Here is a 14,754-nt window from a genome sequence, read left to right as displayed (position 1 = left end):
TGACGAGATAGTCGGGATAGAAGGCGATGACTGGATAGCCCTAGAAAATTCGGTGGTAACTCGCCCTCTACTACGACCACGTGTCACACTTGATCTCCTTCTGCTGTCTATTGTCATGTCTCTACAATGTATATATTAATAACATATTAATAATATAACAAACATTTTACTAATACACTCAACACAATAACTATATTAATAAATCTTGAATTATAACATCAATAAAAATTCACAGCATGACTAGAAATCCTAAAGATAATTATTTTATATTTATTTTACTATGTTCATTTTATATATAGGGCTAATCAAATTAAAGATAATTATCAAGTAACTAAGCATATCATTCCCACAGTTGTTTAATTTTATCCTAAAACTCAAGTCACATTCCAATCACGTGATACATTTTTAAGTCTTAGGCACAGTTTAGATAAACAATTTAATTAAATTTCTTTTGAAAAAATAACTTAAATAATAAATAACTATATTAAAAGTAGCTTACAAATAAGTTATTTTGTGTTTGTGTTTTTAACTTTAAAAGTACTTATTTTATAGAAATGTGATAAAAAGTAGTAGTATTATAAAAGAAGTTATTTTTTTAACTTCTCTATAAGCTCCTAAATAGCTTCTTAGAAAGCCGCAATTTAATTTTAAAAATTACACTAAACATTAATACTACTAATTTTCATAAGTCAAAAGCTCAAAAAAATTATTTTTAAAACTTCTTAAACGGGCCTTAACCAAATTAAAGTCCTCTACCCTCAAGGTTAACCGAAAAGATTGCAAATCCCAATTCATAAATCTAATCATGCCCCCTAATCCATAGATCTATCCACAATTAACCAAATCAAAAATTACAATACCAACCACAACTTAGTTAAAGTTTAAACTATAATTCCTTTGTCACTTATTACGACTAAATTCGCAGTTAGTGCTCCTTAACCAAATTAACATAAAATCTTAACTTTAGTTTTTATAGACCAATATAGCAAATTCTAAACCTCAAGGGTGTATATGCATCAATATATCCAGAAAAATTCATAACTACCGAACAACTTATTATCAAGCATAATCTATGTATATTATACCAAGCCCTTAATTAATTAAAATTATTATCAAATTATTCGTATGTACATAATTGATCATCCCATTACATTTCAATCATTAACTTTAACAAAACCTATCTTTCATCAATTATCATAAAAAACTTTAATTTCAGTAAATTCATTATTACAACATAAACCTCAATTAAGATCACAATCCTCAAAATAATTGCTTGATTAAATATCATGTATTATTACATGGAGAAAGAGGGACTATGGAATTTGAGGAGCGACGGGGAAGGCGTCGGTGCTGGAGGGTGACGACATCGGTACTGGAGGAATTGTGAATAATGCAGTGGAAGAACAGATATAATTAATTCATAATTTTTAAAAGATCAATTTAATTAAAAAAATTTTAAAAACGAATTTAAAAAATATCTTATCTTTTAGGAACTAATTTGACTATTAACCCTATATAAAATTGAAATAGTACTATAGGAATTCTAGTAGAAGCAAACAATAATTTTGCTAGAATATAATTAGGATCAATTAATATTATTTAATATATCTGAATATTTATTATAGGAGATTACGTCTTTATTATTACGATTCTCTTAGTATCTATAAATACCTTTTTTATATTGTATTATTTCAGACAACTTAAATAAACAACTTGAATATACTCAATAATACACAAATATTTTTTTTATTTTAGTCTCTTATTTCTAATAAATTTAACTAGCTAACAACTATTATATCTTGTATATATATCTTCTACTTTTAATTGCAAGCAAGGAAGAATAGAATCCAGGAAAAGAGGAAAATCTTTTATTAAAGTGAGGAGAACATGGAGATTTTAATATCGTCAGCAACATCCACATCTCTCTGCCGGTAAATAGATATAAAGTGGATGGTGAGATATAGATCTCAATAATTTCACCATTGGGAAAGAAATATAATAAAAAATTATTAAAACAAAATCCCATAATTCAGATTTTCTGGAGCTTCATTTAGTGGACACTGTCCAACGTTAAGTGTCTCTTCTCGGGAAAGATAATATACACTACTACAATCAAAGTACCATTTTGCGCCCTCGTTACTACTTGCCATTTTAATTTGTTGCAAATTTTTGTCCAAAATAAGTTTTTTTTTAAAAAAAAATCTCGCTATATTTTGATGACAAAATAAAGTTAAAAGAAAAAATATTCAAAGAAAAACTTTTTCAATGTATTGAAAAAAATAAAAAAAATCTATTAAAATTTCTTTAATTATTTTTTATTAGGACACTATTTAGTAAAATTCTAAAAACAATGTCTATTTAGACACCAACATTACCCGTAAAAAAAAAATGTTTTTGGTGACAATTTTTTAATAGTCATAATGTTATTATCACTATTTCAATTATTAAATAGTCTTTTTTGTTAATATATATTTGTTATTTAATACTCTAAGTTGTAATGACAATAACAATTTTTGTCACTAAATTTATATTTTTGTACTATTTAATTGGATGTTCTTTTCTTTCTCTTTAATTTCAGTGAAAAGAAGTTAAATTAAATCCCTTTTATAACCAAATTCACTGATCTTCGACTTCTTTCTTTCTATCAATGTTACCATCATCATCGAAATCGTTATCGTTAATACCTTTCGCTTTGAATTCGCTTTTACGTTTTTGCTAGAGGATCTGTTATAACCACCTTCACCAAAATTTGCCATTAACTACTAATTTAATGGTTTAATTCTTTTGGTATCAATTTTACTTGGTTTTGTGTTCTTGCAAATTAAAGGAGATTGAAGCATGATATTATGAATTTTTCTCTTGAGCGTGAATTATAAGTCTTTTTAGTAGGAAAATAATACTTTTTTTTTGTATTGCTATGAGTATACCCAAACAAATAAAATTAATAACTTTTTTTGTGTTTGATAAATATTGTGGGTTTACTATTGATATTGTGAATATAATGAAATGTTTCATTTTGCTATAATTAATTTTAGTATATTTATATTATCTACAAATAACAATAATTATTGGCAATAATAATTTTGAAATTAAAATAAAGGTTGATATCTATCATATAATAATAACAATGAATATAACTGTAAAAACTTAAAAAGTTTTAGTGAGAATAATAATGAAAACTAAAAGTTAATAACATGATAATGCTATAATTATCTTTAGTAGCTACGTAAATTGTCAAAAATAATAACCGTTAAAAGATGTAGTCTTTGCTTTCACTAAAAATATTTAGCAACAAAATATAAAATGACTAATAATATTTAATTACCAATAAAAGTATTGGTGGTAATTTATATTGTCTAAAAATAAAATAATTTATCATTAAAAATATATTTTTTTTTCTTGTAGTAATATCATTGTTAAATCAAATTTTGAGCGTCTTTAATTCTCATTCATTTACCTTTAGTTTTAAACGGTGTCTGAACAAAAACAAAATTTAGTGTACAAATCGTACTTTTATTTTTGGGGCAAACTGGTGGAGCTTTTTGCTTTTATGTACCATTATTTAATTACTACAAATGTTATATAAACAAATGAAATAGACATATATACAAGACAACTATATTTAAAAAAAATGTGTTATAAGTCTATTTATATTTTCAATGATACACTTTTCTCTTATTTTTATGTGATTGTCTTGTATAACTATCAAATACCGTTGTTCATGTAGGATTAGTGCACTACTAGAAAAATTATTTTCTGTGGCCATTTATTTTTTTTTCAACAAAAATAGGCTTTAATATATTTATTAGTAATTAGACATAAATCGTTTTATGTTTTATCATTAAAAGATTTTAACGACAATTATACAATTACTAATAAAAAACTTTTTAATAACTGTAAAAAGTATATAATTAATTACCACGGTAACATATACTAATAACAATAAATATATAATTATCACAAAAATATAGTTAAATAAGATATATAGTAAGTAACTATTACATTATTATGCAAATTATTTTTGATATTGGGGTGGAAATGGTGTTTTTTAGGATTATGGATAATAAGGGTGTTATTTTTAAATGTAAAATTTTTTATTTAAAATGTAGAAATCGGACCATCTGATTTATAAAGAACAAAAGTCGGATCCTCCGATTTGTAAATTTTTTTAAAAAAAAAATCATAACCAACAAATCGGACTCTCCAATTTGATATTTAAAAAATTTAAAAAATCAAGTTACAAAGTAATCGGTAGCTCCAATTACTGATTCTCATATCAAAACAAAACACATGCACACATCAACAGAATTGAATTGCATACATTTATCTTCCATGATAAAAACATTATTACCACTAAAAATAATTTTTATTGTAGTGTTGTTTAGTAATTATCCCCATAAAAAAGAAGGTACATAAGAACGTGAAAGGGAAAACTACATAAGAATAAAGTGGTAGTTGCAGCATCTCTAATTAGAAAACCAAGAAGGCATGCCTCCTTCCAACATGTAAAGTACTACTAGTGTACGACTTAATCTATCTGCCACCAAACAATTACTTTTCAACTAAAACCACCAATTAATCACTTGAATGAAAACAAATACAATTCTACTAGACTTAGTTAACACTTAACACACATACATACAAATAGATTATTGTTACATTTTTCAAGTGTTGTGTGACTATCTGTTATTATCATAGCGACCAGAATTCATATATATAAAATATAGTGTTATTAATAAAATGTTACATTCATGATTCATCTGAGGCCTAAGAAAATAAAATTATTCAAATACATCTGTTCAATGAACTAAGCCTTGCATTGTAAGTATATATAATGGGGATGCTCCCATAAAAACGCCTAAAACATATTTTTATAAAGACACTTACGTGTCGTATTATTATTGGACGTATTAATGATTCGGTTATTTTTTAATTTTTTAACTAACTAGAATAAAACTGATTTTTTTATAACAATAATAAACCTAATTATATTTTTAAATTATTAGGAATTTAAATATCCACAAAACAAAAAATCAGAGATATATTTGTCTTTTATAAAAAAAATTTAACATAATTGAGTTCAGATTGTGTAAATCGATCGGATCAAACCGGGTCTAATAATTATAATGCGGATAATTGGATTTATTATTTTGCTATAATAAACCGATTTTCTTCTGAATTATTAAAAATTAAATTATTAACCGATTTAATAAAAATGTCTAATCATAACATGACATATATAAACGTCTTTTAAAAAAGATATTTTTAGTGTTTTTATTAAAGTGGTCTCCATATATAATAGACAACTTTTTATTCTCTCTCTTGTATAATTTTGTCAACTAGCTACATGATTTTGAATAGATTTTGATACTTCACTCGGTTCTTTTGTAGAACTAACAAGCAAGATTGAAGCCTCGTGATTTAAAATGACAATTCTAAAATTAAAGTGGATGTTTTACAACGATAATGTGAAATTCACAATTCAAGGAGAAACGTTTTGCTACTTACTTTCGCAAGCACACGTACAAACATTTTAGCACCAAACTGATGAGAAAATTGTATGCATATCATGTTAATTATGTATATCATGTTATTAATATGCCAAATCGTAAGGAAATAAAAATTCATTTATTTATTTATGTTTAAAGTTTATGTTTATTTTTGTTTTTATTTTTTCTAAAACCAACCATATTACGCATAAAAAAAAATCAGCCACTAAATTAACTATCCGTATAAAATATATGTTAAAATATAAAATACATATTAAAAATAAATTAAATACCACATATATTTATACACAATACATGATATCTCATTTCGTAGCTCTTTCCGGTGTGCATATTTTTGTTTCATAATTTATGTTTAGTTGTGTACGTATATCAGGTTTATTAATTTATATAAATACGAATAAAAGTATAGTTTTATTTTTGTTTAAAATCTATATCTACTTATTATTTATATAGTACAATTAAACTGAAATTTTAACTCGTTGTAGAAATGTGAAACTGAATGTGTCAAATATCAAATCAAAAAATTTAGGAAGCCAACTATAACATAAATCAATTTAAGTCAATTTTTTAAATTTTTTAGTTTTAAAATTTAAAAAATTAGAATTAATAAAAAAAAAATTTATAATAAATTTCTTGTTTTTTAATTAGTTGACTCTAGTTCACTATCTTTTTAATTAGTTTCTTAACGGAACCGATACCATATATATGCAAGATGTGTTATTATACATATAGCAGATGAGAGACGTAAGACTGTAATAGCCGTAAGCATAACCATTCACTACAAGCACGATGATATCTGAACATGATTTATGTAGATTCTTTGTTGGATCACTAAATTCTGCATACATTATTCTACTTATCAAGTTCTGACATATATGACTCATCATGCTGGTGAACCTTGTCCAATAAGTTATGTAATGTACAAATTTAAATCAAGACAAATCATTAATTATTTCTTATTATGTGTATACGAATGAAATGCACACCTGGATAGCCTTATATATATAAATTAGTTCCTTATAAAAGTAATAATTTACGTGGGTTGAACGTTATTAGTTTATATTTAAATAAATATTAGAAATTTGAATTCTATTTTATGAATATAATTATTTATTGGTAATTAACAAATATTTAAATAAAATTTTAATTTATGATGAATTAGTCTTTGTCTAATATCGTAAAAAAGTTTAGCTAATACGCGTCTTTAATGCATATAATAAAGTTATCATTAGTAAAAGGTTTTAAATTTTTTCATTTAATAAATATAAGATAAATATATTAAAAATTTAATTTTTTTGTATTTTTAATAAAAAAATTTAATTTGTAATATGAACATGTATCTTTAAGACATAAAGTAAATAAATCCATCTTAAAAAAAAAGTAATGATTTCGTGTTTAAAACTATATGAGACCCACAAAGACTATGATAAAGAAGCAGCATGAAGTGTCAAATCGACGACAAATGGGTTATATACGATAAGTAACTATTTACCTAACAGAAAATGTCATCCACTTGAGGCAATTTTACAACAAATAATTTCTTTTTCCAGCTATGCTCCTGAATTATATCCACGCATTCCACCATTGCTTCTTTCCATGATTTCTCCAACACAAGTGTGTCACTCTATTATTAAAGAAAGAGACTTTTTTTTTCTTTTCTTTTTTCTTTGAATTGCTGTTTTGTTTAAGAGTAAATTCAAATTAAAATTTTCTCAAATAACTATAGCATACTTCTACCATTATGCTGATATTCTATTACCCTTGCGGTAATGAGACAAATTTAATCATGTTATGAATTTGACTATAGAAATAAGAAACAGAATGAAAGAAAAAGTGAGAAAATGAAAAGAGATGAGATTAAACTCATAAAATTATATTAACCACAAATGGGTTTCCACTACCTGAAGATATAGGATTAACATACTAGCTATGTATATAGGGATGGTAATGGATAGGATAGAATACGGTAGAGTTTGGATCCAATTCTAATCTTATTTGCAGGTTGAGATTTTTATATAAACTTAATACTATCTTACCCGTGGGTTGAGAATATCCTAACCTTAACCCAACTCGCTCTTAACTCGCGGGTTATAAAAAAGATACAACATTATTATATAACTTGATGATAATTTAAAATAGAACTAACTTTTATGTAAAAAAAAAAAATTAAATTCAATTAATGATTTTCTTTTAATGGTTAAGGATCTTTTGCATTTAGTAAGAGATTTTTGGTTCAACATCCACTTAAAACATATTTTTATATAAGTATATAATATATACATATATAGAGTGCGAGTTGGTCGGATAGGATTGATGCTCAACCCACATCCTACCCGGTCCGTACAAAAATTCTATCCATACCCTACCCTATCCGCTACAAATCGAATTGATAACCCTACCCGACTAAATGGGGTCAGATTGGATACCCACGAATAGAGTACATATTGCCACCCTATATATATGTATGAACCATGTAATTTTGAGATTCCGATTTTCTTCGATTAATTTATTATTCAAAACAGAAAAATTATATTGATATCCTTCTAAATTATAGAGTAAATTATCTTCTTTTATGTTATTGTTAATAGATTTATTTTGCATATTTTTAACATACACAAAAAATAATCATACATGTAACCAATTTAACACAGTTAAAATTTAAATACTAATAAATTTTTAGAACACGAATTAAATATATTCTACAATTATCAAAATATGTTTCAAGTTTTATTATAGTACGATGAGCATAGAAATAATAGAGTAAGTTAATTATTTAGATTAAATTCAAATATGATACTTTATATTTAAATAAAATATGTAAAATAATTTATTTCATGTATTCAATATATATAATTAAATTTATTATGTGATAATATATAAAAAGGATAATTTACCGTTTAATATTCGAAGGATGTGAGATTAATTGCCTCAAAAGTCAAAACAAATTAAAGGCTCAATTCTTCTAGGACCATTTTCTACAATAAATTAAAAGTAACACAAAAACTTCAAGATCAATTATCTTTTTTAGATATTTGCACATTTTCATGAAATATATCAAAGTATTTTTCCTCAAATCAATATATCCGAAAATTATCCATTTCTGGTTTTATATGGTAAATTGTGATTCAAGGACAGGGAGAGCACTTGAAGTACATAATAATTTATCAATGTAAAATGTTCAACACTTGGAGAATTTAAAAATTAATTAGTTAAACAAATCTTTAATTTCATGTAAAAGGTTCATAAAATTTTGTCATATGTTAATTTTTATTATTGATTAAAAGTTAGCCTAGCTATAGAACACAAACAAAATAAATATAATTAAAAAAATACTAGAGAATTATCAATATTTAAAAATATAAAATAAAATATATTATTAAATTATTAAATTAAAAGAATTAAATTAATAATTAAAAATAATAATAAAAAATAATAAATTCTAATAATTCTCTAATATATTAATTATCAAAATCAATTTATATAGATGGCCGTTCCAAGATCCAATATCTCATCAAATACTAACTGAACACCTTCAAGAAAAATCAAAATTCAATAAGAATGAAAACTATTATATCATCCATAACATCTTTTTAACTGCTAATAAAAAGCCCATGACATTTTGAAAATCTACTTGATTAAATTTTTTTTGAATTATTATATCATTCTTCTTCCAATTAAAGAATACTAATGCATAAACTTAGTTTGTAAGGAAAAATGCATAAGAATAGATATTCTATTATAAAAGATGCATGTTATTTTGAAAATTCTTGTTCAATATACTTACATACTTTTATATATTCTTATTCTATCTATTTTTTATTTGTCTCATCTCATCTCCCTTCGGTCTTTTCCCCAGGAAAAATTCTTTTCCATGTTATATCCCGCAAGTTATTCCTTAAAATCAGGTACTTTATTTTAAAAATGAAATATTCCTCAAGATAAAGGACATAAATTTTGTGGTTCTCAATAATAATAAGAGTCTTTGACTTTCAATGCTATATATTTTCCATTTATTATGCAATTTTTGTCCTTATAGAAAAGTGTATAAATAAGGAACCATATGTTTCATTAAACACGAGTAAGCAGTTATTATTAGCACACATATCATAGACAAATAATGCATCTATCTATATGAGGAGGAGAGAGGATGCTATGCATCAGAATTTTCAGAGAAACATACGGAAAGTTTAGAAATCATAGCCTTCATTTTTGTTTTACTACTGGTTTTGGTTTTCATTCATTTAAGCAACACCCAGGTCGCCATATGATGTACCTCTTAGGGCATGCTTTTGGTTGGGATAAGGAAAATGAAAAATAAACATTTTTATAAATATCCTAAATATTTGTTAAAGTAATTAATCATAATTTCCTCTTAATCTAACAATGATAAACAAATCTATACAAACCGCATATTTCTCACCATCAGCTTTACAGTAAAAATGTGGTATAAGATTAACAGCAAAAAATATGGTGTCTATCAATATTTTTTTCTTATGTAACCATATAAAAAAAATTATTGATAAAGTTAACAAGTATTTTTAAAATGAAAAAGTATAAAGTACTAACATATTATCTACCAACTTATTGTTAATAATAATTAACTATTATATTTTAAATATATATATAAAGAGACACATACAGAAAATATATTTATAAAGACACTTCTATTAGACACAGTCATAAAAAAGACATTTATACTAGACACATCCACAAAAATACTTCTATTAAATACAGTCATAAATAAGAATCGATTGAAATACTGTTGGTAAGTTAGTGAGATTGTTTCAAAATATGAATTTGAGATAAAAAAAATTTCACTACACTCTTACTGCCAAATTAAATGTGCCCTTAATTATTAGGCTACCATAAGATGAAGTGTTCCCCCATATACGTAAGAGTTTTCTTGCATGTGCATTAAATATGAGCACACACTGATAAGCAATACTTCCCGTTTTTAAAAACCAACGTCACATCTCTATGCAAAGTTTAGCCATTGGAATTACAGTATCGTGACATGGTTGAGAGAGAGAGAGAGAGTGAGAGAGAGAGAGAGAGAGATGTTTCACCTTTTAAACTTGAATAATGCTCCTGCATGGTTGGACCTCCCCATACCAAAATGTTAATAATCAGAGAAATTTGTTTCTCTCTTCATCATTCTTCAAATAATACATTGGTTAGTCAAAACAAAACAAATAAAGATCAAAATTTAAAACCCATGTGTTTCCCAGTTCAATATAACAACCAAAACCAGCAAAGAAAAAATAAAGCAAGAGAATTAATGTGAGACATAACATTAAACAAGAAACACTACACATACAAGTACTATTGCACTATAATAATATCCATGCATTAAAAAATAATATGGTACAGATAAATGAAATGAGATATAGCTTTAGCTAGTTCATAAGTAGGAGGAGAAGAATATAATAATTAATGATGTATTTTTTGAACTAAGCATCCATATAACGCAAAAAAACAAACACCTAATGTGCCTGCATAATTTTCTCGTGTTCTCTCCAATTTATCTTTCTCTCTACCAACTCTTTTCTCTTTGCCCCTACACACTTCACTACCAGCTAGTAGTCCACACCAATGTCATGAATAATAACCCAAACATACACAAAGCCCGTGAAATAGAAGCCAGATCCAGTACATAGCACTCAATCTTCACACCGTCTTTCTTTTTCTTTGTTCTTTTCTATTTCCTATTTTGTTATTCTTTTCTTTTCAAGATCTTGGATGATGAGGGAAGAATTGCGTACCGCTACTACCAGCCATGTATGTGTTAATTGGAGCTGGATTGTACAACGACGAAGGATCAACATCAAGAGCCTCTGCAGACGACACACCCGGGGCGGTTGCGGTTGCGGTGGTGGCAGAATCAGTGCCGGTGATGAGGTTCAAGGGCTGACCTCCAGCAATAGCGGAAGAAGAACCCTCGCCGCCGTAGTAGCTAGCATTTTCGCTGTCCGGACCGTAGTCATAGAGAATCCCTTTGAACAAATGGCCTCCGATGCTGACGGCGGTTTGATAAGCGTACTGTTCGTTCACATCATCCAAGGGACTAACCCTCACGCACCTGAACTCTGCAGGAGAGTTCACTATTGATGGAAAATTTCCTTGCTCAAGCTCTAACCCTTCATTAAACAAAAACAAAATTCTTTAATCTTTTCTTAATAACACTCATTATACCAATAATAAGGAGTAGAGTACATAGAATACTCAATGTCTACCAATAATATAAGAGTTAACATATTATGAAAGAAAAAAAGAATGAAAGGTTTTCATTTTTTTTTATTATAGCGAGGAGATAGAAATAATAATAAATTAATAATAGTGAAAGGTGAATGATGAAGAGAATGTTTGGGTGTGAGTGTGAGAGTGAGAGAATGTGATAAGAAAGAGGAGGTGGGAGGAAGTTTCACGAAGAACACGCATCCAGACACACACACAGAGAGAGGAAAAACAGTTTTCTTCCCTGTCAATCCGTTTGGTCAGGGCTACTAAATCACAGTGCTTTTCGGAAAATGTAAAACATAACCGTAAACAATTATTAATAAATAATAATAATAATAATAATAATAATAAAAATAGAAGAAGAAAAGCTGATATGATGAATATGGTGTAGATTTTGCTTCACACGCAATCGATACGGTTCCCATGCTTGCAGGTAAACTTCCAAAACTTTCTCATCGATCTTTTCAGAGAATTTCCCTGGGCCAAAGATTCTTTCTTTGCTTTCTTTTCTAGCTTCTCTTTTATTTTGTTTTCACCTTTTAAGTCCCACACAAACACACTACCCCGCTTAGATGCAACACAAATACAAAATGAAAGCAAAACCAGTGACCTACATAGATAGATGAATAATGAATGTGGTAGTAGTACCAGTGGAGGGCAAACGAGTAGTGCAAACAAGTGCTGAAGAAGTGGAAGGGTTGTTGCTATTACCGCCATCTCTAGGTCTCTTTGAAGCATCTCTGTTCTGGTGATCCTGAAGCGCCGCTAACTGCTGTTGCCGCTCGCGGCGCTTAGCGGCTGGGACCCACGTGCTCTTCACGTGGGTCTGGCAGTCGTACCCACGACTCTTGCAACAAGTCCTGCACCTCATGTGAGGGCAGTCTTTCTTCGCCTGGTTTCCGCAATCTTGACAGCTTATTCCGGTTGTTCCGCTTCCTGCTCCTCCGGCTTCTCCCACCGCGGCGGACCGCATCGCCATAACTGCCGATCTCGACGGAGACTGCTCATCGGACGCGCCGCTGGGCCCCACGCCAAGGGCAACAGCCGACGAGTAGAGATCTCGGTGGAAGAGAGGGCGGGCTTGATGGTGATGTGCTATCACGTGATGTTGCTGCTGTTGCTGCTGAAGCTGATGCTGGTTCCATAGCTCGAAACCGCGGTATGTTGAAACGTCGTCGTTTTGTTTGTACCAAAATAAGGTCTCTGGAGGAGGAATTTCGGTGTTTTGACTGTGGTGCTGGTGTTGCTGTTCCTGGTCCTGGTGGTTTCCGCTGCTACCTCTTCCTCCTCCTCCTCCTCCTCCTCCTCCACCACCACCGCCTCCTAACGAGAACAACCCCGCCATTTCCGCGGTGCTTCTAAACCTGACCTACGACTCGATTGTGGCCAGAAATCCATATTGAGAAGGAAGCAGCACGCATGAAAGGAAAATTAAAAAAAAAAATCTGTGAAGAGAGGGATAGAAGAATAAGAAATAGAAAAAGAAATTGGAAATGATAGGTACTATGGTTTTTGGTGTTGAGAAAATGGAACTGAGACCACAAGCAAAACAACTAGTAGTAACCAGTTGTAAACTCTTTTTTTCTTCAAAAGTTTTCTTTAAGAAAATAATTATATTACTGTATTCTTTGGGCTTTGTGTGCGTGTGTGTCTCTTCACACAAAAACACACACTAACACAAACACTATCATACAAAATCACTAGCTTAGCTTAGCTATTCTTTCTTTCTCTTTTCTTTTCTTTTTTTTTTCTTCTCAAAGAACGTGTTTTCTTTTTCTTTTTTTTTTTTAAGTTGTTGTTTTGCTATTCTTTCTTTGGTTGCTCTCTAGTCTCTGGTTATAGGGTAGCTGTTTTGGTTAGGGAAAGGGTAATTGAAGCTTCGTTGGTTAAGGACAGGCGTTGAACAGTGAATAGGGCAGCGTTAATCGCGCTTTCAATTCTTTTTCCAGTGCGCTCTCTTCTCTCTCTTTCTCCCTCTCCGCCTTCAACGTTGTGAGGCATATATATTATTTATGCGTTAATAATAACAAACACAGTAGCGCAGTTTTTTCTTGGTACAGCTTAGCCTTCACACACTGCAAACGCCGCCATGCCCCCTCTCTCTCTCTTTATCTCTCTGCTACTCCCTTGAATTTATTAATTAATAACTCACTCTCTCACACACACAGCAGAGAGTTTATGAGAGCTCTTTTCTATGATTCTGACCACTTCCCTCTTTTGTGTCTGTTAGTAGTGCATGTTTAAGTTCGCACAATGACAAAAAACCACCACACCACAACACTGAACAGTAACTAACCCTACTCTCTTTCTTTCGCTTCGCCCTCGGTTGAATGAATTACTCCCTACCATCCAAATGATCTTCTCCTAGTTGATAAACAGCCAATTTTTTTTTTCAGTTTAATGAGCATAATAACTAATAATGTTGAGTTAGTTAACGTTAATATAATATTATAATAAGTATTCCATGATTTACTTTAAAATTTTGAGAATAATTTTTTTATGATAAAAATTTAAATGTAATTATTTTTATACGAAATTAATAATTAAAAATAATTAGATAATAATTTATTAAATTATTTAACAAGTTTTAAATATTAATTTTATATAAAGATAATTATATATAAATTTTTATTTTATTATTATAGTAAAAAATAAATATAAATGATCAATTTTTAATTAATTAATATTATTATTGTAAATTTTTTTAATTTTTATTTTTAAAAAATTTAAAATTTAAAATATCAAATTTAAAAGTTAGAATTTAGAATAAAAAATTTAAAAAATGACCCATATTAATTTGAAAAATTGAATTCTAATTAAATTTTATCGTAATATATGAAAAAAATTGATGGAGACTCTTTTTAATCTATTCATTAGATTTTAACAAATATTTTTACAAGTGTAATCACATCTATTTTTTTAATAATTATTTACGTAGTTAATGTAAAAATTAATTATTTTTACTAATGTGGTGTTACATAATTGAATGTACGTATAAAATTATTTT

At 28.3% G+C, this 14,754-nt stretch overlaps 1 protein-coding gene across 1 annotated transcript; it reads right to left on the bottom strand.

Moving 5' to 3' along the window:
- Positions 1–10,859: 10,859 nt before the first annotated feature.
- LOC130965226 (protein SHI RELATED SEQUENCE 1-like) lies at positions 10,860–13,092 on the bottom strand. Its single transcript, XM_057889964.1, has 2 exons — positions 12,396–13,092; positions 10,860–11,647 (listed from the first exon to the last, which is right to left on the bottom strand). The coding sequence occupies exons 1-2, from the start codon at positions 13,090–13,092 to the stop codon at positions 11,238–11,240; spliced, it is 1,107 nt and encodes a 368-aa protein (XP_057745947.1). The 3' UTR covers positions 10,860–11,237.
- Between the last annotated feature and the right edge of the window lie 1,662 nt (positions 13,093–14,754).

The sequence above is a fragment of the Arachis stenosperma genome, chromosome 1 (genome assembly GCF_014773155.1).
Source record: "Arachis stenosperma cultivar V10309 chromosome 1, arast.V10309.gnm1.PFL2, whole genome shotgun sequence".
Classification (NCBI taxonomy): Eukaryota; Viridiplantae; Streptophyta; class Magnoliopsida; order Fabales; family Fabaceae; genus Arachis; species Arachis stenosperma.
The sequence above is the reverse complement of the archived record's forward strand: the minus strand, read 5'-3'. Positions and strand labels throughout refer to the sequence as shown.